At 38.3% G+C, this 27737-nt stretch overlaps 2 protein-coding genes across 4 annotated transcripts; one reads left to right on the top strand and one right to left on the bottom strand.

The window, feature by feature from the left end:
• Positions 1–176: 176 nt before the first annotated feature.
• flot1a (flotillin 1a) lies at positions 177–10444 on the bottom strand. Of its 2 annotated transcripts, none has more exons than XM_056268406.1 (13): positions 10309–10444; positions 8827–8876; positions 8657–8732; positions 8459–8549; positions 8135–8278; positions 6365–6484; positions 6191–6286; positions 5922–6074; positions 4937–5118; positions 3728–3773; positions 3447–3584; positions 426–590; positions 177–299 (listed from the first exon to the last, which is right to left on the bottom strand). In XM_056268406.1, the coding sequence occupies exons 2-13, from the start codon at positions 8867–8869 to the stop codon at positions 282–284; spliced, it is 1272 nt and encodes a 423-aa protein (XP_056124381.1). In that variant the 5' UTR covers positions 8870–8876; positions 10309–10444; the 3' UTR covers positions 177–281. The 2 variants fall into 2 exon arrangements, with proteins under 2 accessions (XP_056124381.1, XP_056124382.1); XM_056268407.1 differs by lacking the exon at positions 10309–10444 and adding an exon at positions 10107–10250.
• Positions 10387–27544, top strand: LOC130102381 (uncharacterized). 2 transcript variants are annotated; one of them, XM_056268399.1, is made up of 9 exons: positions 10387–10503; positions 16414–16472; positions 17418–17438; positions 17608–17883; positions 18537–18839; positions 19563–19850; positions 19962–20140; positions 25277–25369; positions 26092–27544. In XM_056268399.1, the coding sequence occupies exons 2-9, from the start codon at positions 16427–16429 to the stop codon at positions 26503–26505; spliced, it is 1620 nt and encodes a 539-aa protein (XP_056124374.1). In that variant the 5' UTR covers positions 10387–10503; positions 16414–16426; the 3' UTR covers positions 26506–27544. The 2 variants fall into 2 exon arrangements, with proteins under 2 accessions (XP_056124374.1, XP_056124375.1); XM_056268400.1 differs by lacking the exon at positions 26092–27544 and adding an exon at positions 22509–22533.
• The last annotated feature ends 193 nt before the right edge of the window (positions 27545–27737 follow it).

The following is a 27737-nucleotide window of genomic DNA, read 5'->3' on the forward strand; positions in this document are numbered from 1 at the left end:
AAAAATACAAAGAATAGCATTCTTCCCTGGAGTTTTAGATTAAAATGCACTTTGGGTTTTGGCAGCAAGGCAAGACAGACAGGAAGTGTAAGTCGAGACTCGAGAGAGAGAGAAACATGGGAAAGAGTAAACAAAGGAGATGCAGAGTAGAAGACAAGAAAGATAAAAGGAGCAATATATTGTTACAGAAAGAGGAGAGAGTTTAAGAAAGAAACTGAGAGAATGATAAAAGGAAAGATCCATAAAGCATGCATACAGTAATGTCACGTTGGAGAGTGGGTTCAACCGGTTCGGGCCACCTAAAGGAGAAGAGAAATTCTGTCAATTATACTTGCAAAAATATGCACAAACGACACGATGAGCAAAATAAAGTCATGATCATTTGCATGATAAGAACTTTTGTATATCTGAAATGCAGTTTTCACCTGGGAAATACTGATGCCGGTCAGTTTCTCGATGGTCTCAGGCAGTCTGGTCATGATGTCAAGCACTTCACCGGTCAGCTTGGCTGCGCCGATCTCTCCACCTCCGCTGGAAACCATGGTGACTTTATTGGCAGCTGACAGAGGCTTGCTGATTTCCTCGGCCATCTAATGGATAGAAAAAACACAATTCAACGTCAATACACAACGTCAGCTCAAACTGCATCAAACAGCTTTCTGCTTTGTAGTCCTTGCAGGATGAGGTAACACTTTATTTCGATGGTCCACTTTAGGCATTCTACTAGCTATAACTTACGGTGTGTTCACACTTGGCATGTTTGATTCGATTAAAACGAACCCTGGTGCGATTGCTGTTATTGCGGTTCATTTGAATAGATTAGATTATTTATTTATTAAAGTGTCTTGCACTTACATGCCCAGCCCTTAGGCTTAAAAGACACTAATGACATAAAACAAACATAATACACAAAGATGACCATCATACAAAGCACATAGGAAAACAACCATCAAAAAGAAAACTATATCATCATCATTTTCACAGTATAAAAACAAACAAAACAAGACAAGACACCGTCAATTTAGATCAGGATATGAATTCCTTTGCCTAAGTTTCCACGCCTTTTCCACATATCTAGCTAAACTATAAATTTCATTTTCAAAGAGCCAATTCAACATATCCCCATCCGTCATCCAAAACAAATCAGGCTTTTTATGTTGAATTCTCTCAAACATACCCATTCTTAATTCATGATATAAAGGACAAAAAAACAAAAAATGCCATTCATCCTCAACCACCATTAAATCACACAAAACACATAATCTATCCTCTTCTGGGACACCTTTATAGCGCCCCACCTCAATCTGCAGGGGCAACACACCAGCTCTAAGCTGGGCACACAAAGACCTCTGTAACCTAGTTAACCAGCATTTAACATAAGGCTCTGTGGAATATTCATTTTTAAAGTGGACATAACTTCTCAATTTAGGCTTATTTAACACCTGCCATTGCCATTGCTCTTTGTAAGAATTAAACAAAACCTGCCTGACCTGAGATATATCACATTGTAAAGTATTTGTAAATATATACTGTGCTTTTACTGATGAAAGTATTCCAAGGACCTCCATTGACCAAGGATAATTGTGAGCTTTATCCCAATCAAAAACTTTCCGAGTAAGTCTATCTTCAGGTAATCTTATAAAACGATTCCATAATCTTATTAATTCCACCTTTTGTTTCACCATACAAGGCTCCCAACCCATATCTCCCTCTAGCGCAGCTCTAGTAGTGAACCTGTGCACTCCAAGGAAACACCTCAAGGCCCTGCTCTGCAATCTATTACATTCAGGCGCATCTTCAAAGCCCCAGACCCCAGCTGCATAAAACAAAATAGATCCCACCATACTGTCAAACAGCTGGGTAAAAGTTGCATAACCTATTTCTGGGCAAAGCGTCAACCTATTAATAACGGCTCCCAGGGCCCTCCCTGCAGACTCAGACAAAACCCTTCTCCCTTCTGAGAATGTCATTTTTTCATGAAAAAGGAAACCAAGATATTTATAAGTTCTGGAATACATAAGCTGTGTTTGTCCAAAAAAGAACTCAAATTCACTGCGTAACACAGATGGTTTCCTAAAATGGACAACTTGTGTTTTATCCCCATTTATAGAAAGTCTCCATTTATTACACCAATCCTTCATAATGCCCAACATTCTTTGTAGTTTAATTTCTTCATCTGCGCAAACAACAGTATCATCTGCATATAATAAAATGCTGAGGTTAAAACCATCAATGTCTATACCCAAATTTGCTAACTTTATCTCTTGTGCTAGATTATTCACAAAAAGGGCAAAAAGAGTGAATAAGTGTGAACGCTGCCGTACAAACCCTGGTGTGCATCAAACAAGCTAGCTGAGACCGCTGATAAAATGGGTTATCGATCCATTTCCTGAAATACTAATGACCCAAAAACAGGACATGATGTCACAAGATGCGACCCTAAAAAGGACAGAATGCTCAAGAATACCCATTTCTTCTCATCATAGTCGAGATGTTGCGCATCACAGTTCGGTACAGGCATCAGAACCGCGTCTCCTCGCAGCAGATCTTCATTTGTGTGTGTGGATTCCTGTCGCTGTTTTGACTCCTTTACACATTTTATAAGCTCATACACAAGTCAAAACACCATCATATGTAGGCTACGCACATACAGCGAGCGCATTTAGCCCAGTACACAGCATTGTTTTGGATGTTCGGTAAGTTCCGTCACAAAATACACGTAATAAAAGCTGACCAATCAGGTTGTAAACGGATCCCAATGCCTTTAGGTTTGGTATCTTTAGCTTCAGTGTTAAAAACTGAACTACAAGTGTGAACACACCCTAACTTTGCAACTACATGCCAACTAATTCTACTAACCCGAACCCCAACATCTAACCCTAACAGTCTACTAACAGTCTAATGAGAGTTAACTCTGCATAATGTAGATGCAAAGTTACTTATAGTTAGTAGAATATCTAAAGTGGACCATCAAAATAAAGTGTAACCCAGGATGAAACTCTCTTTTTTGCAATAAAATGCTCTATTTTTCTGTGTATTGCATAGGGTTGCCACCTATGTCTGATAAAAAAACGGGACATATCGATGACCTGCCCAACGGGGCGGGGAGGGGGGGTTGGTTGGGGGATCTTACATTCGCCTCTTTACATATCGATGACCCACCCAACGGGGGGAGGCTATTACATGCGCTTCTTACATGCGCTTTTTGAGGCACACACACAAAGTCTCTCGCTCTCTCCCTCTCTGTCGTGCGCGCACTACACAGTTTGAACATACATATTCATGTAGCCTTTCGAAAACCGGGACATTCAGTGTCCCGGGAGAGTGCATAAATTCCCCGGGACAGGTTATTAAAAAGAAGGACAATCCCGGTAAAACCGGGACAGGTGGCAACCCTAGTATTGCATACACACTAAAAATGAAATTCACTCTACAACCCCTCTCACCAGTGGCAGTTTCTCCAGCAGCATGTCCACCATAGCTCCTTCTTTGTATTGCTGAAAGGCCTCGGCTTTCTTGGCCATCTGCTCGGCCTCGGCACGACCTTTAGCCTCCACAGCGTACGCTTCGGCCTCTCCTCTCACCTGGTCAGAGCAAGTGTGTGAGCTAACATCTTAATTTACAAACACAATATCTGCTTAGTGAAGTAGACACACAGATAATGTATAACACAAACAGTTTTGTTTTAAATATAGAGTCTTATTATTAGAGATGGCGGATGACTTACTTTGATGGATTCGGCCTCGGCTTCTGCCTCCATGATTAGCTGAAGGCTGGTGGAGAGCGTAAAAAGGTCAGATGATGTCAGAGAGAGAACACTTTACAGTCGTAACTTATACATTCAAAATATTTACCTATATTAACCTAACTTATTAACTGATTAAAAACTACTGTTATTAATATATGCGTTTTTAATGCTTTTGAAGTGTCCCTGTTATGCTATTTTAAAGGTTCCTAATTTTGAAGGTCTCCTACAATAGGTTTACACGCATCCAAGGTTAAAAAACACTCACATTTTCTCAAAATATACATTGCAGTATCTCCTCTTTTCTTTTCCAGGTTTCAGCTAAAACTACAGTGTTTGAAATCAGGTCAAAGTAGATGATGTTCGCAAGCATTACGTACATTTGTTACAAACCTACATAGGTTTGTGCAGGAAGTAAGACTGAAATTGACGTTTCATGCAGTTCAGACTTGATTCTTTCTTTTAGGAGACAATATTTGTCGTGTCCTTTGAGCTTTGAAAATTTGCAGACCTTTTTCAGTTATAAACAACTATATTACACACTGCATGTAAGGTAAAATCTAAACAAGCATAGTAGGGGCACTTCTATGCTAAAATAGTCTTTTTGCAATTTTTTATGACACTAGTGCAGAAATTACACACTAGTACAAAGGTAATTGGTAAATGTTTGTTAAAAGGGGTCGTCGGATGCAAAATTCACTTGTATATGGTGTTTGCATATAAATGTGTCTTTGCAGTGTGTGGACACAACCACCATACGATGAAAAAAAATCCATTCACTCCTTTTTTTTATCCTCAAAAAGTCTTAACACTCTCAATATTCAAGCCGTTTGGATTTTCTGTGCAATATGATGTCATATCGTTCATGCTCCGCCCACGAGCAATGACAGACTGTCCCGTATTAGCATAGTTCCGCCCTCAGCCATTCAACACCCCCCATGGAAGAGAGGGGTGGGGTGAGCAGTTGCTCATTATCATTTAAAGAAACATGCACCGAAACGGGTCGCTGTGAACAGAGCTGTTTTTGAGGAGGTAAAAGGGTGTTGTTTTACACAACCATTGAGGAATTTTACCCAAAGTATGTTACAAACTTTACATGAAAACCCTAAAGAATTATACCAACTTGTGGAAAACGGGCTTCCGATGACCCCTTTAAAACAAACAGCTGAACTGAAGGCACATCCATCTCACCGCTCGGCTTCTGCCAGTTTCTCCAGCCGGTATCGCTCGGCATCGGCTGGTTTCATGACTTTGGCCTCCAGCTCTTTCTCCTTGCGCGTGATCTCCTGTTCCTGCAGCATGATTTGTTGTGAGCGCTCCACCACTTGCACCTGCATCTTCTGCTCCTCAATCTGCTGCTTCGTCTTCGCCACCTAATGCAACAATTACACAGCAGGATGAAGATTACCTGAATAAATGTAAGTCAATTTACCCCCACCCCCCGCCCCCGCCCAAACACACACACAAAAGAAATCATGCCACATAGTTATGTTTCTAAAATAAATAACAACTCCAGCATTTTATTTTTAAGTTGCCAGCCACCGCCAGCATTTCTGATCATATTCACAAACTTTTAATGGCCCCCAGAATATTTTCTCCTATGAATATGTAAACAGTCAACATATAAAAAGAAAGACAACAAAATAAACATTTTAGTCTATCTTGAAGCTTCATTCAGATTTGAATGTGATTAAATTTCATAAAAACAACATTTCGAACAAAAAGCTAAGAAAATTGCTTTTTTTTTTTACAAAGACTTTGTCTGGATTCAGAATGATTATTAAAACGTAGATCGAGTCCATCAACTCCCCCAAAGCTTCACAGTCTTATACCTCGTCCTGGGTTCAATAGTTTCACCTGTAACGTTAGGCAGTTTTGATTTTTATGCTGTTGAATGATTGGTGATCATATTAGCTTACTTGTGCGTAAACAACTTTATCTGCTCCTTCTTGTTTATGCAGATCTTTTACATCTCTTGTTTTTGGATCCAGAGATGCTGTACTATTTCAGAAGATCCGTAACAGCGCCCCCTACCGTCTAACAGTGCACGGATTGCCGGAAAAACTTGTCAATGGCGGGAAAGAGTTAACAAGAACCCCAAAGATAACATTGAAGCACAAGAAAGTCTTTCACATCATTGACAGTCACCAAAAGTTTTGGTTGTAGTTTTTTTTACCTGGAGCTGATAGGCCATTTCAGACTCAGCTTTTTTGGTGAAGACCTCAATGTCGTAGACAGCCTTCTTTAGCTCGTAGTCTCTCTGAGCTTTAGCCATCTCGATCTCATTCAAGTACTGAGCAGATATCTTTTCCTGCATAGCATGGGCCTCCTACAGTGATCAAGTGAGCAAATGAGAGAGGCGTAACATGAGAACATTTTAACATAAATCCTCAGTGAGATTTAGAAAATAGGCTTTATTTGAAAAAAAGTTCAGGAAAGGCTCACCCTGATCACTGCATCTCTTTTGTTCTTGGCTTCCCCGATACGTGCATCCTTCTGCACTTGTGCTGTACGGGCTTTTCCCAAAGAGTGAAGGTAATCCTGAAAGAAAAGGGCTTGATTCACCACTCACATAGTATCATATTTACAGTTTTAAAGCATTTAAACAGACTAACAGACCTGTTCATCGTGAACATCCTTGAGTGTGTAGCTGACCACACTGATGCCCATGTTGACAAGGTCGGATGAAGCCACCTTGAACACCTGTTCGGAGAACTTCTTGCGGTCTTTGTAGATCTCCTAAAGAACAAACATTCAACCCACTTAGTTCTTTACTTGTAAAGAAACATCAAAGTCATCATGCTAAATGAAGTCAAGGTTTCACTAAGCTGAGGACTGAGAGTGCAGAATACTAAGGGCCAGGTTTACAAAACAGGGCAAATTTGATTGAGAGCGCGATCGCACTTTATGGGGGTGAGCAAAAACGCACTGTTTTTGTGTGTGTCCCTTTAAATGCAAATGAGCTGCTGAGGGCGGAGCTTCAAGAGCTCATGTGTTAGCATCTTAGATTACCTCACACAGACATGCACTGAAATTTTTAAAAACTTTTAGCCTTTTATGTTCAAACCGGAGAAGGACAAAGATGGAGAGACTCAAGAAGAAGTGACAACATGTAGAATGCAACAGGACAATTCTGGATGGTTTGTTGATGAATTCATGTAGCTGATGTGGAGTTTACAATCTTCTAGTCATTGATTAGCATATTCTGTCATGATAATCAATAAATCACGTTCCCGGGGGCGGGGTTTATGTAAATTTCACTGTAGTCCCTACCAGCCGTTTTTATAGTCCTTAAAAAAGAGCTTTGATCGTAACTTTCGTAACTTTGCAGATGTTGTTTATGCACAAACAGCAACATTACACACTCACTAAAGTTAGAAAAGTGAAATCATAATCAACCACCCCTTTAAGACATGCTTTTGTTGGGTGTTAAATAATGACACAAACCTTAGTAAATCACATTGATTCATTTAAAGGGGTGGTATAATGCCCTTTTCACAAGATGTAAAATAAGTCTTTGATGTCCCCAGAGTGTGTATGTGAAGTATTAGCTCAAAATACCCCACAGATATTTTTATATAGCATGTTAAAATTGTCACTTTTTGAGGGTGAGCAAAAATGCACCTTTTTGTGTCTGTTCCTTTAAATGCAAATGAGCAGCTGCTCATGGCACAGAGGGCGGAGCTTCAAGAGTTTGCACTCACACAGACATGCACTGAAAATTTCAAAAACGTTTAGCCTTTTATGTTCAAACCGAAGTCAGACAATGATGGAGAGACTCAAGAGGAAGTGACAACACGTAAAATGCAACAGGACATTTCGGAATGGTTAGTTGATGAATTTATGTAGCTAATGTGTAGTTATCTTCTAGTCATTGATTAGTATATTCTGTCTTGATAATCTATAAATTGTGTTCAGGGGGCGGGGTTTATGTAAATTATAGGGTTGGTGATGTCACTAACCCGGGAGGAATGTTGTGTATTCCCTACCAGCCGTTTGTTGTAGTCCTTAAAAAGCAATTTCTTTAAAAGCAAATATCTCCTTTTGCTTTGAACTTTGAGCATTGTAACTTTGCAACATTACACACTAACTAAAGGTAAAAAAGTGAAATCATAAATCAACCACCCCTTTAAATACTCTCCCTCCCATAAATGATGTGTCTGAATGGGAAACTCCTACAAAAGCATCAGCAAAACAAATATCCAATGCCCTTTTCATTGCTAATTTCTTGCTGTTTCTTTAGTAAATGCTGGTTTATCACCAAAAGAGGGTTTGCCCTGGTGCAAGCTGTTAGTAAATCAGGCCCTATATCTAGTTTTACTGTTTGTAATGTTGCAGAGTGCCATACATTTGCAAGGTGAGCTCTATTTGTGCACTTTATCTATTTACCTCCACGGTCAGGTGAGCAATGATGGCTCTCTGGTGGCCCTCCAGTGTTTCCAAGGCAATGTGAGCGATCTCACCCTCCGACTTTCCCATGAACATCTGGCACGCTGCAGCCAACATCTGCTTATTCTGGCCCTGAATCTTCATCTGTAGGAGAGACACATAATCTGCTAAGCCACATAATCAACCTGAATGACTTTCTACAGAAAAGTTATTAAAGAAGGATGAAGTATTTTATCATTTGTGACAAAAATGACAAAAACAGGTTCTGATTTCCAAAACCCATATGAAATGATGTTTATAGCTTATTAGAGAGTGTGTGTTAACCTGTGCAATTCCAGTGACAGAGATGGGCACTCCATGACGTGTGTAGACTTTATCACTCTTTACATTTAGCGTCAGAGTGTTCAGAGAGATCCTGTGATGGAAGAGAAAAAACTAAGATTTGTTTATGCAAAACCACACATACATATACATATATATATATATACACACACACACACAAACACACAGAGTGAATAATACCTTTGAATCTGCTGAATGCATGGGACAACAAACACTCTCCCACCAGATATCATGAGCGGTGGAGAGCGGCAGAAACCTGAGGAGTCCAATAACACATGAGAACATGTTTTCATGATTTCTGCTGAAAATATATCTCTGTATAAACACATTCCTGTGATGTTTAATCTTACCCGACACCACCATTGCCTCATTGGGACCGCAAGTGTAAAACATTTCCACACTACGGGAAAACAACATTTTAGAATTATATGCAAAGGAAAAAATATGCTGAAAATTGGATTCATTCCCTAATATCTCACACATACTTTATAACAACAACTGTATTATTCTGGTCTTAGTAATTTACATTTTAGTAAAGGAGTATTTCTTTTTTGTAATTGCAACATTCTATGACACACAATACATAACCATAACAATTAAATCAGTTCTGTTGTACTTATGCAAAACTAATTGCTGTAGTAATACAGGTGTTTAAGAAAGTGATGTAGTATTTTTTTCTGTCATGTAGTGTTTTGTAAATATTCAATAACTTCATTGTAATACACTGCATTGTTGCCAAATTCAGTTCACATGTCACTGCTGTCCTGGTGGTTATACTACAACACTTATTTTGGATAAATATTTGTAGGAAAACAAAAATACATCAAATACATATTTTTTACCCAGATAGGGCCCATTTATATTTTATCATTGGGAACAGTATGTGTGAGATAATTTGGATCCATGATTCATAGAATTACAAATATATATTTTATGACATACATAAAACGTCAAAAGTGAAAACAACTTATTTAAATACGGGTCAAAATACAGGTGAAACTCAAGGAAAAGGTTAGTGAGGTTTCACATGTAGACCCGCAAAAACCACAAACAGAACACTTAAAAAACAACTCTATTAAACTCTTAAACAACAACTCTTTAACTCTTAAATATTTTAACGAATTATATGTAGCCTACTTATAGCGTACAATAATGCACACAATATCTTGCAATCTGCATAAACCTGGCCATGCATTTAGGTTATCGATCGACTCATGCGATTTTGCTTCTCGGAAATGGTGGGCTTGGTTGCTTATTACGTTTGCAGAGCATTTCGGGAGGAAAAAGCATATAATGCCATAACATTACATATAAATTCATTAGTTTATTAAAGGGTGACATGCGTGACAGAGAGTAAAATACGAACATCTCTCATTATTTATCACAATTTATCAAAATGTGCCCTATATATATTTAAGAGCTAAATTGTGATAAATAATGAGAGATGTTCGTATTTTATACGATATAATATATATATATATTAATTTTGTTTTTTGAATTATGGTATATTATTTTTTAAATACTGAATATAATCCCGGGTGCGGTGGACTAGGAGTGCCTTAATAATTACATTAGTATAATCACATTAGTGTAACAGTATTAAATCCAAATAAATATAGCCTTATTTTACCTATTACACCAACAGCAAACTGTATTTTCCTGCTAGGCTGAAAGTAAAAACAATAACTGCGCCTATAATCTCGCAATATTGTATTGGGCGGCGGAGGGATATTAATCCAGTGTTTACATCCAGCACGTCACGACAGCGTAAAAGCTCTCGGAAAAGACTCCATAGAAAACAGGAAAATAATTATCAGGAAAAACTCTCTTACCGTTGGGTGAAAGGTTAGTAAATATTAATCGAGTTGATAATAGCACGATATTAGGTTATTTTCTAACTGGTGTAAAATAAAGACGGAGTAATCCAGCAGGCTGTAACTAGCAGCAGTGTGTGATAGTGATGATGAGGATGATGATGGCGCCCCGCCCGGATCACAGTCACACAGACTTACTGGCGCCATCTCACGGTGAGACTTAATTAGAGCAGTTCTTCGCATAGTGTGGCCCTAGGATAAATGAATCATTTGAAAATTGTTATCGATGCAGTTTGCCCCAGCGTATCGGAAGCAGCATTGAAATATTACAAGTGGCTTTCACACAGAACGCGTTTTTGTGGTTATACTACAACACTTATTTTGGATAAATATCTTTTTGCATAAGTTTTATGATTTTTATTTATGAACAATATTCAATAACTTCACTGTAATTCACTGTATTGTTGCCAAATTCAGTTCACACATCACTGCTGTCCTGATGGTTATACTACAACACTTATTTAGGATATATTTGCATAATTTGTATGATTTTTATTTATGACAAATATTCAATAACTTCACTGTAATTCACTGTATAGTTGCCAAATTCAGTTCACACATCACTACTATCCTGATGGTTATACTACAACACTTATTTTGGATAAATATATTTTTGCATATTTTTTATGAATATTATTTATGACAAATATTCAATAACTTCACTGTAATTCACTATATTGTAGCCAAATTCAGTTCACGCATCACTGCTGTCCTGATAGTTATACTACAACACTTATTTTGGGAAAAAATATTTTTGTATTATCTTATGATTTTTTATTATTAAAAATATTCAATAACTTCTGTTACGCACTGCATTTGGTGGCTTATTCAAATACATAACTGATGGACAGTAACTTGATCTTTGTTGGAGACAAAGTTCAAGTAATTGCCTTTGCAAGAAACAAATACTTTTTCTTTTTTTCCCTTTTTTTTTTTTTTTTTTTTAGAAATGCATGATAAAAGAGCCTTATTTTTCAGTAATGTTTAATAATTCTTTATACATACATGAAAATCCATGAAGACAAAACCTTAAATTTTCTGTATTTTTCTATATTTTCCAAAATTGTAAAAACTACTTCTTTTTTTGTAAGTGTGCTTGTCTCATCATGGCTGCATGCCTATAAGCCAATCAAATGATAGTTGCGGGGGGTGACTAAAGCCAGAGCTAATAATAAGATATTGAATATTTGTCATAAATAAGAATCATAAAAAATATGCACAAATATTTTTTTCCCAAAATAAGTATTGTAGTATAACCAACAGAACAGCAGTGATGTGTGAACTGAGTTTGGCAACAATACAGTGAATTACAGAAGCTATTTAATATTTTTCATAAATAAAAATCATAAAAAATATGACAAGAATCATTTTCTCCAGTGAAAATATTCTCTCTAGTGTGAATTCTCTTGTGACTTTTAGGCTTTCTTGTTGCGTGAAACTGCGTGAGCTTTCCACACTGAAAGCTGATGAAAGGCTTTTTTCGTGAATTCTCATGTGATGCTCAAGATTTCCTTGTCGCGTGAAACTCTTTCTGTACTGAGAGCAGATGAGCTTCTCTCCAGTGTGAATTCTCATGTGACTCTGAAGGCTTCGTTTCACAGCGAAACACTTTTCATACTGAGGGCAGGTGAAAGCCTCCTCTCTGTGTGAATTCTCATGTGATGTTTAATCTTTTCTTTTACTCCGAAACACTTTTCACACTGAGGACAGGTGATTTGTTTCTGATGGTCTTCCTGGGCGAAGCACCGACCGACGGCGGTGGAACAGGACGAGGTGGAGACCCAAGCGAAACTGTGAGGACGACATCGTAGGCCTGGAGGGCCGAGGTGACATCGCCGGCTCTAGTAACCTGGTGGAGGCGGGGGCTTGGCAGAACGGGGCGACACCGGATGGAGGAAGGACCAAAGCAGAACCGGAGGGAAGGAGGAACCCAGTGGAGCTGAAGGGGTGAAGGCTAAGGCACAGCCGGAGATCTGGAAGTCCATGGCGAAACCAGGATAATGAGAGACAAAGGTGGAGCCAGAGGGACAAGGGAGCCTGGTGGAGCCTGAGTGATGGTGGACCACGGCGTACCTGAGGGAGCACAGACCCAAGGTGGAGCCGAAGGGCAGACCAGTCGAGGTGGAGAAATGGGCCTGGAGGACTGAGGTGTAGCCAGGGGATCCGCTTCATAGAGCCGTGCTGGTGGTGAAGGAGCTGCGAGGCGGAGCCAGAGAGCTTGCAGGAGTCATCAGCGAGGGCGGAGACAAGGAGCAGCGAGGCACCTGCAGGACAGGCCAAGTCCAGGGGACTGAACGGAGCCAGCATAGAATCCAGGAATAAAGGGGTGGGAGTGGGTCCTGGGCGGGAGTGGGTCATCCAGAATCATAGCTAGCTTAACCAGGAGGAGAGAGTTCGAGGGTGGGTGAGAGAGTGGGAGTTTGCTCCTCTGTAAAATTATTGAGCCAGCAAGTGATCCTCATCTGACCCTGGGTTGAACTGTTCGAACAGCACTGTGTCCGTGATGGACCTGGCGATATGCACTAACCTAGGGATGGATATGGCAACTGGCACTGGCTCCAGGACGAACTCTGGCTGGCTCTGACTCCGTGGTTGGAGGGGGCTCAGGCTCCGGTTCTGTGGCGACCTCGGGCGTCATCATCAGGTCTGTGGCGGAGGTTTTCTCTTGCTATCCGGGACTCTCCCTGCTGGGACGACAAGCCCTATCTGGAGTGGACAAGGAGGTGGCTGCTTGAAAGTCCCGGGGGGTTGATGGCGTCGTCCTCTGCAACTTCCATGGTGAGGGGGGATCCGCAAACCCATAATCCAAACTCCACGAACTCTGCAAAGTGACAGTGCTCCTCCCTCATCAGCAGCATCTGTCCAAGAATGTTGTCCATTCTGTTCAAGGGTATCATCATCCCAGCGCGCCTCATTGTAGAGATCCAGAAACTCCACAATGTATTCCTCTAGCGTGCTATCTATCTAAAATTAAAAACTATCTATTATTTATTATTTCTGTGCATTAGGACTTATGCACAGAATAGCTAGGCCTATAGCTTTTTGTCCTCCTGCCCCTCCCCATCTTTTGTAATTCATCTTGAGATCTAGAGAAGATGAAACCATTGAGTAGTTCTTTAATGTAAGATGCTGACAGCTAATATTTTACAGAAGCTACTTCAGCTCTTAGCAGTGAGCAGAGCAGGAACACAAAGACTGGATTGGTTTGGAGTGCTGTTATTATATACAGGGATTTGGAATAAGAAAAGAAATGAAAACATTTCCTTTTTCTTTGTTTTACACACACACACACACACACACACACACACACACACACACACACACACACACACACACACACACACACACACACACACACACACACACACACACACACACACACACACAATATTGTCCATCAACTGATCATACACTATTGTGATACAGTATAAGCCTGTGAATATAAGGCACCATTTAGGCATCATTGCAAGACTTTTCTTGTGTGTGCAAATACTCCAAACCCTGGCAATATTTTATTAGTAGGCTATAGTAAAGCTAATAAAGCTATTTAAATTGAATTGAGATAAAATTTAAGTTAATTTTGCCAAGAGCTGCACAGATTTACGCTTATATATTATGCTTTATGTAGGCTAAATGTGAGTGCTCTGGTAGAGCAGGCGAGAGTGATTTCCCGGAAATGAACGACAACATCCGAGCAAAGCCGAGCTTAAATTGCCTCTAAAACGAAATCAGCCGAAGTCTTCCAGATAACGCCGATTTGTTAAAACAGAAGTGTCTTTCTTTGGCAGATTGGGGGCGATAAAGAAGGGTTGGGAAATAGGAGGACGAAAACCATCCTTTTAAACCATATTTTTTTTCATATAGCGTAGGCTACCAATCATTTTGCCGATTTGGATTTCATATATCCTACAAAGGTAATTACACCACTTCTTTATCATATGTAAGAATGATGCTTTCACATAAGGCAAAATAAATAATATGGTTAAATGATGCCGTTTTTTCGTTTACTGCTTTATAACTTTATATTAGATGCAGTGATGATAAGATTTAGGGCGTTTCTATTGATACTATCAAACAAGAAACGGTTCGCATCGGGACATTTTTTTTTTTCATTTTAATAGGCTAAATGCAGAACTATGTGGACACGAAACCCTTTGGCACCATTATTAGAATGTTGTAGCCCATTTATGCGCAGTTTTTAGGTTTATAGCGACATGACTGTACATTTATATTGTTCGTTTGTATCTAAATAAATTATTATATAATTTAGCACCTTGGTTGCAGCTCCTGTCAGTTGAAGTGGCCGTATTGGTAACACGAGAAAATATTGATTCATAGTTCATTGTCGATTGAGGCAGCTTCCTCTTGAATGGGACATCAAATACTGTCTACCCATGACATACTGCTCTCAAAGGCTAGTGGACACTAAAGCTAGTGACTTTATTATCGACACGCCGCTGAGGGTTACTGTATAACCACAATATTTCGCGACGCGCCAGTTCTTTTATATAATAGAACCGACAGACATTACGGTAGCCTATTTGAATGTCTGTTCATCATCTCGCTAAATAAGACAACAGCATGCAGTGATCGTCATGTTTCAACGTGCGTGTTCTCATTTCTGTACATAACCTGCTTTGTTCAAGCTTAGGCTGTAGGCCTATGCATAAGAAAACGAAAATATTTCTGGTTTAATGGGGTCCTCAGAATCCTTTTGATGGGACAGGTCCAGCAGAAGACTGTGACACACCCTTGTCGCATCAGCGGGCCCGTGTGGTTACGAACGGGAAAAAAGGCGTCTAAAGCACAATGTTCCCTCACGACTGAAAACCACGGATATCTGTGTAGCCATTTCAAAGCGACAGCGACTTTCGTGTTTATACAGAAGGAATCCTGTATGTAAGATAATTATTGGTCGTTTAATTAGTAGGCTACAGTCAAAATCATCTAATCTCACTGAGTCAGCGATTTAAAAGGCACGCGCTGAAACGTGACCTGTCAGTCATCGCGTCTCCTCACTCATTTTTAAAGGCCCAATCAGCGTTATATCCTATACGCTATTAAGAACTAGAAATGAGCGTGCTTTCGGGTAAAGTGCACTTAAAAACCAAACAGATTTATTCTAAATATGTGGTGTTCTGAAATCGATTGTTAATCAAGTGGAAGTGGAGCAGATGCAGTTCGTTTTCCCGCTGAGGCGCTCAGTTCTGATCCAATAATATGAGGCCAAAGAGTAGGCTACTTTGGCAAAGGACTAGAACAAAGAAGATTGTATTTTTCTCTTTCGCTCTCACAATTTTGAACCATTTTGTCACAATAAATATGTACATTTCTAGTGTAGGAAACTAGTGAACACTTTTTATTAGCCTACTGAAAATAATTTGGCTACCTATAGGCTCAACCTATATTGGTTAAGAATGATTGTCTAGGGCTTGGCTTTAAAAGGTAAACCTTAAAGCTAATAAGGGAGAGATAGAGACAGATTTTGAACTGATTTGGGCTTTTGGAAGAAGTGGCACTGTCAGCTGCCTTCAGTCTGGGCAAGTACAGTATACTGTCAGAAACTGGATGTCATCCATTACTAAGATACTGTTTGAGAGACAGCCAACAAATCTCCTCCCTTAGTCAGATCTACAATCAGTCTTAAAGAGACACTCACTGATCAAACTGTCACGCTGCTGTAGAGTTTGACCTAAAAGCAATAGTAGTCTCTTTTGATGTACAAGACAAATTCAGTTAGCATTAATGATTCAGGCTTTTAGTTAAATAACTAGTGCTATTAGACTACGACAAGAATCTCTTTAAAGCCTCTTTAATGTCATTTTGTAGCATCATGAATTTATGAAATCCTTTTATGAAAATAATTGAAAATGCAGTTTCATTTTAAATGCATTGCTTGAGACACCATATTCTAATTCAGTGAACAACATATTTATCAAATTAAGTGAACATTTTAGATTTTATATGCCATATTAGGTATCATTATTGTTATTTCTTCCCATATCTTGCTGGAAATAAGTTTTGCTTGTTTATGTTGTTTCACAGTTGCATTTGTTTACACAGATATCCAGCCAAAATGATCATCACGTGTGTGGCAGTCATTAGCACCGTCCTGTGTTCAGGTAACTGATTGAAAACCTCTTTAGAACACATTTCTGAAGGAAGTATAAAAATAAATGTTGCTACAACAAATACTAGGCTTAGCTTTTCATTTGCAATGGCTTTATTTCACAAGGGCAACATTTGTAGCATCATTTATCATAAGATGCTGGACTGAAAGTGCACAGTTGGCGGTTTGACACGGCAGCGTTCCTAATAGTGCTTTCATATTGTTCGTGCAGAAGAGAAGGGAAACTCTTTTCTCAGATAGGTGTATTTTTATCGTCAGCAAAAAGGCATATATTTTTAGAGCCTGTATATTCAGGCCATTGGTTGCATGAAATGCTTGCAATTTTCTTTGTTTTGTCTTTTGAGTTAGGAGTGAATTGCTTCAACAGTAGTTTGTCAGGGTTTTTAGATTTCGTTAATATTTAAGATTTACAAATGGAGAGAGATTTGTTATTCTCCTTGTTATTCTCCTTCATAACTGCTGATTTCCAAGTTCAAAGTGATTTAGTTGTTGTTGAGAGCATAAGGGCAAATTCATTGCTATTTTGAAGCAGTTATACTGTAGATAAGCTAAATTTGATCTAATAGAAATTTGATCTGTCACCTGAGCAAATATATACTCTCATATTATTACCAGTGGCATTCTGAACCGTTTAGATCATTTACTAATAGGATGTACTGTTTTCTTTTAACTCTATTTGCAGCTAAATATGAGCAATTATTAAACACCTGCATTAATTAAAATTAAAACGCTATCAATGAGTGAAAAAGATGTTAAAATGATCATTTTTGCACATTGAATCCAAGAGGGTGAATAACTTCAATACAACAGTGACTTTAGTAACTCAATAAAATGTATTGTAGCATAAATGAAGACAACACTAAGATATTTGGAATAGAAATGGCTTGTCTGTCTCGATTATACTTGTATTTACCTTTTTTCTCTCTCTTTTTTTCAGCTTGGTCATCAACCATTAAAGGTATTGATTCTGAGATTATTATTATAGGCCTAATAATTACAAAGCAACTTACTAAGGGCCAATCCTCTATCTCCTATGTATAAATTTGGTTTTTAATTTATGTTTCTCAATTTTCTGTAGTTAAGTGTATTATATTGTCTGACTTTCTGTCTTTCTTGTCACTATGCAGCTAAAGATGAACACCGCACAGCTTTCTTTGGAGAGGATGTTCATATTCCCGTGACGGCTTTAGACACATCAGAGGTGTTGTTCAAACCGAGGGTGGAGCCGGTGTTAGAGCGGGTTCTCCTGCGGAACGGGACAATTCTGGATAACAGAGCCAAACTGAACGTTCACATCAGCCATTTGATCCTGGAGGATGTGGGCGAGGAGGATGAGGGCACGTACGTGGTGAAGAATTCTGCGGCCCCATCTGATGTCAGACGAATCATTCTCGTTGTTAGAGGTAAAAGTTATAATACCACTTATATAAGTTCTTCCTCTGTTGGTTATTTGATAGATGACAGGAAAAGATTCAATAAGCAAAATGCTTCTTTAAATGATGAAAAGCTATGGTCACTACATGTTATATATAAACAGTAATTGCTGTCATTGCTGAGTGTTATGTTTTTTTAGGATTGTTTGATGAATAGAAAGTGCAAAAGACCAGCATTTGTTTGAAATAGAAAACTTTTGTAATATAATAACATATCTTTACCATAATCTTTGATAAATGTAATGAAAAGATAACTGACCCCAAATTTTAGTATGGTACCATATCATGATTTCCAAAAAAAGCAGCAAATCAGCATATTAGAATGATTTCTGAAGGGTCATGTGACACTGAAGACTGGTGTTAATGATGCTAAAAATTCAGCTTTGATCACACGAATAAATTACATTTTCTATATATAAAATGTAATTTATTCCTGTGATCAAAGCTGAATTTTCAGCATCATTAACACCAGTGTTCAGTGTTCATCATTACTTCAGTCTTATCTATAAGACTGTATATATCTATTTATACGTACTTTTTTTTTTTTTTTTTTTTACAGTGTGTACTCAAAAAGAATGTCCTCATAGGTGTGTTGATGTATTTCAGTTCTGTTGTTCTTCTAGACTGTGCACTAGAGACTGTGGTGAAATATGGAGACACGTATCATATCCCGATCAACCCTGCGATCGGTCCGTACACCCTTGAGTTCAGGCCTGGAGCTCTGACTCCAGTTAACCAGACCACAGAGGAACCACCTGTGGTTCTCCTCAACCAGACCGGCGTCCCCACGGAACAGTACGAGAACCGCCTCACCGTGGGCGAGAAGAGGGTCAACCTCCATCTGGTTACAGGGGCCGATGAGGGCAGCTACACCATCGTGGACAGGGATGAAAAAGTCAGACTGAGGGCCTGTCTCAACGTGAAAGGTGCAAAATCAATGTTTGTGTGAGCATTAGATAAGGAGACAGTTTCAGCGCTTGATAAAAGAGAAAGCCTTACATGTGTCAAAGCCTTAAAATAGTGTAAAAGTACAAAGAGGGAAGTGTAAGAGGAAGTTAAGGAAGGAGAGAATAAAGGAGCACAAAATAGGACATGTAAGCACAAAGACTCAGACTTTAGACTATCAGTATTCATTCTGGTGCACATTGCAGCTTATTCTTAAACCAGTTTTTGGCAGGATAAATCCAAAATCAACTCTAAAAAACAAAGCTGAATATACAGAAATGCCATACTAGCACAAATATGGTGATATTAGTTTTGACATGCTATTTTTGCTCTAATCTAAATATCACTTGAGTCTTACAAATGAAAGTAAAACATCAACTGGTTATAGAAGGTCAATCAAATATTTTGTCACTTTTGCCACAATTATTATTATTTTTAACATAGATAATGGTTGTTCTTTGGCATGAGATGATAAAGGACATCAATGTTAAAAAATATTTACTTTAATTACATTTATTATTGCCAATACTATTTTTAATACTACTACTACTATTATTATTAATCAGATAATTCTGATTATATTCTGAGCTGTTTCAGGTACATCGAAATTTGGTCCATTAATATTGAATTCAAGATTCAATATCTGTGTATATCCAGTCAGTATTTTGAGTCTGAGCTATCATTGCTTTTTTTCCATTTCACAGATCATCAGATCTTTGACCACTTGAATTATGGTGAAACCTTTAAGATCAGGCTTCACGCGGACCACGACAAAGTCAAACTGGTCTACATCCCGGACTCTGACCACAAAGAACGACTCATCATGGACCAGGGAGAGCTGACTGTGTCTGTTGAATCTGTTTTTGATGGTCGAGCGTCTGTGGAAGGATCCGTATTCTACTTGAAGAAGGTTAAAGCCAGCGACATGGGTGTCTTTCGAGTGATGGACTTCTCAGGCTTCCGTATAGCTGACGTCTACCTTAACGTGGAGCGTGAGTAGAGAATTTGAGAACGTACTGTTAATTGTGTTTGGATGGGATTTTAATAACTGACAAATTGAGGTCTATTTCCTGTACCCATGATCCTCTCCTCTCCCATAACAGCCTATAAGCTGCCACAACTCTATGTGGCGATCATCTCCCTGCTGTCTCTGCTGGCGTTCCTGCTGTTGGTGTGTCTGCTGTCCTGTCTGATCAAGGTTCACCGCCGGGCAGATAGAGCACGTAAGCTCTCCCTAATCGCTCAGCAGGCGGGCAAGGGTGACGGTGATGCTTTCAGACAGGTAAAACCAAACAACTTCAGACACCCCAGATGTATAATAAAATTGACTTTAAACACATTTCAATAAAAACACATATATGTTGGATGCTGCTCCTCTACATTTGGAAAGTATATTAAAGGTTGCAAAATACTCTGTCGTTCAATAGCTTGAGGTCAGTAAAAAAAAGTTTACAAAAAATAAAAAAATAATTAAAACCTTTATTCAGCAAGGATGCATTAAACATGTCAAAAGTGAGAGTAAAGACATTGTTACAAAAATCCATTTCAAATAAATGCTTCAAGTTCTTTTTATTCATCAGAGAATCCTGAAAAAAATCAGTTTCCACGGAAATATTAAGAAGCACAACCGTTTTCAGCATTGATCATAATATCAGGTAGAAATATACTCCAAATCAGCATAGAATGATCATGTGGGACTACAGACTGGAGTAACGGCTACTAAAAATGTAGCTTTGCCATCACAGAAATAAAATACTTTAAACATATTAAAAAAGAAAGCAGTTTATAATGAGGTTGGATGTTGTGGGAAGAAGGAGGCGCGAATCGGCGAACGTTTAAAGACTTTTAATAAAATAAATAAACAAATACAGAAACGTTGGCAGCCCCTCACGGTCGACTGCCGCCACACATAATAAAACAAAACAGCAAATAAAATAGTCCAGGTCTGGGGCCTGTACCATGATGGTAGTTGAACAAACTCTGGGTTACACGATTAGTTTTGAGTTGACAAAACCAAACCAATCCAACCAGGCTTTGTTGATACCATGATGCTGATTATCAACTTTCTCTGTCAACTCTGGCTTTGATCCTGAGCTTAGGAGTTTAGGTGTGACATCAGTAGCGAACAGCCAATCACATGCTGAGAAAGAGTGAAAACTGCCATTCATTTTTACGAGAGAAGCAGCGCGATTCACTTCTCTCTTCTGCAGAATATTACGAGATTAAAGATTTTTTTTAAAGAATTTAAACAAATTTACACAGCAAGAAGAAAATAGCTGTCTATGAAAGAGGACAACTGAAAGAAAAAGTCTTGCTATATCAGTGCAAGTAAAAGTTGTGAAGTTATTTTATACAGTTGATAAAGGTATAGAGAGAATTGACCTTTTAAGCTCACATGTAGTCATTTTATAGCTTAATCAATTGATTCTAAAGCGTATTTATATTACCTTTACATATTTATTCCTTTAAACTGTGCGTAAAAATAATTTATAAGCTAAAATTGTACGTGTGATCTATTAATAAATACATAAATAATATCTAAATCATACAAAATTATTATTCTAAATAAGTGTTACTAAAAGCCAGACGATTTTGTCTTTAAAAAGTCATTATGTAGTGACCTTTAATTTGGAGTAGAAAGAGGTAGAGTAACTTTATCCTTGCTCACAGCTGATTGGTCCAATTTCTCTTACCTGGAGCATAACCTGCCCCGGACCATGTTAGCCATGGAGCCTAAGTTACTATGGCGATGAACACTGCTAAAAGCCACACCACTTTCATGGTGCCTAAAACCCAGGCTTGGCGCAAACTAAACCGAAACATTGCTGGCTATCCACCTAAACCATCTTCATGGTATAAGCCCCAGGTCCTCTCTCGTCCCTCACTGTCGTCGCTCCTCCTTTTATGCTTCCGCTCCTCCGTGAGAGATACGTGACCGGCGTGCCGCGCAGGTGTCGCTCATCATCAATCACGCTCTCACGGCCCTCGGCCTCGTCCCGCTCGCCACACAGTTATCTTAAATGGTAGTAATATTTCAAAATATTACTGTTTTTACTGTATCAAGTAAATGCAGCATTGGTAAGCATAAGTGACGACTTTCAAAAACATTGAAAAGTCTTACCGACCCCAAACGTTTTTTTACGTAACTGTACGTTGGATTACCGGTATACAATATATAATGATAATTAAATCAGTTTCAGCAAATGTGATTGAACAAAAATATGTGTCTGTGTTTATGTAAGTCTCTTGTCTTTGTTCATTTTTTCAGTTCATTCTGATTAACCCCTTTTAACTATTTATTATTTTTATATGATTATTTTGACTATTACCGAGTAATTTGCAGTTCGCTTTTAGCCTGTTTTTACCGTATGAGACGAAACCTCCTGTAGCATGTTGTTGTAGCTTTAAGAAAACATCTCCTTTTTGTTTCAAGCCCATAGAAACCTCGCAAACTCATCCATTTTCCAACAACAAAGCAATCCAATCTTGCCAGTCTTATCTATTATCACCCATCAGTCAATACAAATATAATCTGTCTGTTTGTCTGTGGAGTGTAAAGTGAGATTGAATGTGTGTATTTCTCCCAAACACATTTATTTGAAAGAGGTTTTGTGGTGGTTAGCTTAACACTCCATTTCTCCCCCTTAAAGGATCATCTGACGGAGTCCCTGCTGGGTGAGAGAGCTTTGCGTTCTGGTGTCGTATTTTCTTATATTGCTAAAATTTATGAATCTGTATTGGTGTTGTGGTAGCGCAATAGGAGTCCCAAAAGCCTTTCTGTCACTCGTAGTGACTGTGTACCTGTCCATTATTCCATTATTCAGATCTCCTGAGATGAGTAACTTCAGGTGTATTGCACTGATCCTAATTTGAACTCTTAATATAAATAGGTGTAAAGGTACATACACCTGTGTGTTAAAGCGTCTGCCGTGCTTAAACACACATGCACATATGCAATATATATGGAGAGGTAAATATGAATCTATGTGTATGTGTGTATATGTGTGCTGACTTCTGTTTATATGCTGCTGTGTGAGTGTGTACTTATGGTTGGCAGTGATTAATGGAGTCACTTAACATTTTAATTATGTCCTGTTCATATTGAATTACTTTGGACATTGTTGCAGATTTTGTAATTGTTAACCATTTTTCCTCTCACATTTCATGTTTTTAGCTTTGCAAATTAGATACAGAACAGAAATAAGGCTATGCTCAGAATAGAATACTAGCATACTGCATACTACAAAGTATATACTTTTTAGATTTTATTTTACATTTTAAACTCCATATTTATGTGACACGTAAAAACAATGTAGCATACTACTGGTACTGGTCACTATTCTATAACCTCAATGAAATATTACTTTTTTTACTTTGCATTTTTAGTCAAACTTTTAGATACTTGTATCCCTTAAAACTCATCTGTGATCACCAAAATGACACATTTAAAAGTTTTTTCCTGTGAGAAAAATGTCTTCATCCCAATAGCTTGAATGTAACTCTACACCCAATGATGTTGACATATGAATTGCACATGGTTTGTCCACTGCAAATTAAAAACACCACATAGACAAGCGTATAAACAACATTAAAAACTTGTTTTTCGTGACAGGGGGAATTTAAAAACGATAGACCAATCAAATTATTATTATCTGAAGTGAAACTTGAAGTGAACGTTACTTCACAATAGTCTTGCCACATGACGTAATTTTCATTTTCACAAACGCGTTTAAACCCGCTGTATATCCGCGGTTATATTACTGGTTGGATTCTTTCTAGGTGGAAAATTTTTGTTGCGCAATATCTCACAATGCTTGATTTCAAACTTACATTTTATTTGTTTATTTTTTACTGAGAGTTCAATCAGGTTCAATTGCGTGTTGTTCACCAAACCTCATCCGTTTCACGTGTTCAGTCATTCTCATCATGGTCTTGACTTCTAAATGCAACTTCTTTGCCAACGATTCCGTTGCAGTGTTCGGTTTACTGTATTAATATTTTACACACTTAATTATGTATGTTGTGTAACCAGATAAGCCACAGACTTTTGTTCTGCCCTTCGAACAACAGTTCCTGTCAAGGTAACGTATGCTGTGTTGCCTGTGTAATTTTGATATGTCTTTAAAAAAACATTTGGCTGTCAATGCGTTCATTTAATTTGCCATTAGTTGCAAACTCTTCATTAGGCGACTATAAGGATATTCTTTTCGTTAGGCTGTTGCTATTGAAACTGTTTCGTTCATAACATTTCCCTCTTTTACTTGGTATCAAATTTCACACTGCTATCGCCCCTTACCATGGCAAGCATTCTGCACACAATATACAAATTCCTGCATACTGCAGAAAGAGTAATAGTATGCTAGTATGCTATTCTAAATATAGTTACTAGACTCCAGCAATTAATCATTTGCCAGCCTAGTGAAATTCATGTTGTCTATGTGTTTGTCTGTGACATCATTGTGTTCACCCTCAAATTATGGGTTATTGTGCCTCAGGGTTTTTACAATATGCTCATACTGTACATATTTTGTGACACTGTGGAGGGCCAAATACAGGAGAGTTGTTGTGCTTTAAACAGTATGTGTTTGAAATTATTCAGATATATTTGCCCTTTGCTTCATCCAGTTTTCACAATGTTACAGTATACAGTATATTCTATTTCCAACAACCCTTATGTGTGTGCAGAATATTTATTCTGGATCTGCTGATTTCTCAGGCTGTTTTCACACTTGGTGTGATTTGGTTTGGTCTGAACCTGAATTCATTTCCACCCCCTGCCCCCTTGCCTTCACACAACATTTCAACATTTCATTATTTTGCTCCAAACTGTGATACATTTGCATTACCAGCTCAATGTGATTGCCAACAGCAGCTGTCTGCCTCTCTAGCTAGATAACAGCTCAGGAGAAGGAGCCTAAATGGAAAGCTATAAATTCAATATTTATTGTTGTATTCATATTTTAGCCCTTTGATTTTCACTAGCAGATTTTAACGTCACTTGGCCTGTCATGGCAAGAGAAGCAAAGAATGCAAGATACTTGCCAGAGGCAATTCCTACAGGCAAACAGGAATGACTGATTCATTATAAGATGCAGGTAAATTGGGCCACTTTTTGGACTGTCAAAAAGTGACAATTCACTTCACTATATCAATAGCAGTTCACTTCTGCAAAAATGTCTACCATACATACTCCACATAAACCGTCCATCATACTCCCATTTTCAAGTAGATTTGTGAAGGAACAAGTTCAAAAACAGCTTTCACACCCAACAAACCAAACTTGCCTTTAATGGACTCTGGTTCGAACCACAAGCTCTAGTGTGAAAAAGCCCTTGCTATGATTTTGATACTATTGTGGGAGCACCAACAGCACAGCCACAGTATGATTATTTTTGACATGTGTATATATGTTTTTCAGGTGGTTCATGAAGTTTATACTAGATTCACAGAGGAGTCCACTGGGCAGTCCACATGGGAGAACACCACTGAGAGCACAGAAGTTGAAATCAAAGTAGGTGATTTTGCTATATTTTTAAGTTTTGTTTTTTCGCCAACATGATCTTAAAGGGATAGTTCACCAAAAAATTTAAATTCTGTCATAATTTGCTCATGTTGTCCCAAATCAGGATTATTATTGTTAATTAAAATGAATCTTAAACTATAAAAAAAAAAAAAAAACATTTTTGTTAAATTGATAAGTAAAATATAAATATTGGAAGAGCTTAAACTAAATAAAAATTAGAAATGTTGCCTTGCCATTACTACTAATTTCTCAATTACTAAAATTACTATCTGGAAATGAATAAAACTAAAACTGAAATAAAAACAAATGAAACCTGATTCTGAATAATATTTACGAAGAAAAAATCTAATAACAATTACAAAAGCACATAACAAAATTACTGAAAATATCAAAATAAAATATAGTTCAGAACATTAATAAAACTATAGTAGGCAAGGCAAGCCAAGTTTATTTATATAGCACATTTCATAGTATAAAAATAATATAAAATATTACTATAATAACAATGTTTTCATGGACCAGAGTATTTGAAATATTTAAAGAATTGTTATGCAGCTCATACAACAACTTGCTCATAGTTTAGAAAAATAAAAAAATGACAGAATTTTCATTTTAGAAGAACTTTTTCTTGTTTTTTTTTTCTACGACTATTTGAATAGTTCAGACATTCATCTCACAGTTCTGCGGTTCTCGTTTAACTTCACTTTTAGGGTCTTGAGGTATCAAAACCAGGTCAGTACCACGCCCTCCAATCTGACAAAAACTTCCTGGATATGAACGACTCAGGCGTGGAGTTCACCTCGTCTGCGCTTCCTCTGGACAGTGACACAGACGTCCCCGACAATCTCACCTCTCACAAGCTCCTTCTTGAGCCTGACACTCTCGCTGGCGTCCCCCCGACCATTTCTGAGGGCGACCATAGTGCCACTCGCACCCCTGATTCCATTCTGAGCGCCAGCCCTGTTGTCCCGCCCAAATCTGGGGCTCAGATAGATGGCGACTTGATCGGCGCAACCACGCCTGAGGAAATGGCGAATGAGTTGGATGCAAAGACCAGCAAAGATGCTTCGCCACATTCTGAGAAAGCCACTACATTGGATCCAACTAATGGAACCACAACCTGAGCACTCCAAATGAAGTTACACTAACCAACATCTATTACACAAGTGCGGCCACTTTTCATTCGCAGCATCTCAACATCTTACACTTCTAAAATTACACCTTGCTTGGACTCATCTGATGCTTAACAAATGGTTTGTCGAAGAAGCAAAAATAGAAGAAGAATCCAAGAGAAGACAGCACTTGCAAAAAAACTAAAAAAACTAAAAAAAAAAAACTTTGAAGAACGGAAACGGTCCTGCACTATGCATGCATTTGAATTACTGAGGAGTTCTTGACTAGTTTAAAGCCAAGTGCTAGATTAGGGTGGCCATGTAGTGCATGTGAAGAAGAAAAAAACACATCACCTGTGAGTCTTGACGATACTTTTCTGTAACTTTATTTAGCCATGCCACTAGAACTTTTACAAGAGTGTCAAACTTCCTGAAACTCCAAGGACGCTTCAAGCTACACCTGAAGTGGATTGTGAATGGATATCTTACTCACATATTTTTCAAGCAGTTCATCTACAAAATGCCAAAAGAATATTTTTTTGAGTCACTCATCAAGCTCATTTCAAGACCAACCTGAATGCATCTCACCGGCAAACACACTTTCCCAGCGCTTCTCCTGGTGTGAATGCTCCCTTTTTGACCGTCTGCATTCGCCTCCAGCTTTGAAGTGCTGTGCTGATAATCCCTGCCAATGGTAAACTAAACACCTTGATGAATCAGGTCCGCATGGATGACAGGTATCTGATACGGGGGCTTAACACTGTAAATAGGATCAGCTGTGGTGGAGGGTTTTGGCCCTGGTTCAGAGGAACTCCGCTGAAGAAACGGCTCGTCTCAGCAGTTTTAGGAGCTGACTCCACTGGGGTTTCTCCACAACTGGGCCTTTCCGGTGATCTCTTTTCTTGCGCTTCTCATGTGATCCTTTATTCTCTCTCATTTGAATATATTTTAGCTGCTCTGAGCTTTGTAAGACTTGCAGAAATTTGCTTGAGAATCATATACATTGACATTTATTCATGAAGAATGATTCGCAATAAGAAGCAATGAACTTAGTGAGAGTGTAGGGGGAACTGAGTACAGGAAAATGTATATTCATAACATCTAATGTGGTTTTATAACATTTACATTTACATTTAGTCATTTAGCAGACGCTTTTATCCAAAGCGACTTACAACTGAGGACTAAACCAAGCGAGTCATCGTGAAGAGGCAAAAGCAACACAAGAAGTGTTCAAAATACAAAGT

Source organism: Rhinichthys klamathensis, unplaced genomic scaffold, assembly GCF_029890125.1.
Source record: "Rhinichthys klamathensis goyatoka isolate OS25496 unplaced genomic scaffold, OSU_Roscu_1.1 h1tg000271l_1, whole genome shotgun sequence".
NCBI classification, from domain to species: domain Eukaryota; kingdom Metazoa; phylum Chordata; class Actinopteri; order Cypriniformes; family Leuciscidae; genus Rhinichthys; species Rhinichthys klamathensis.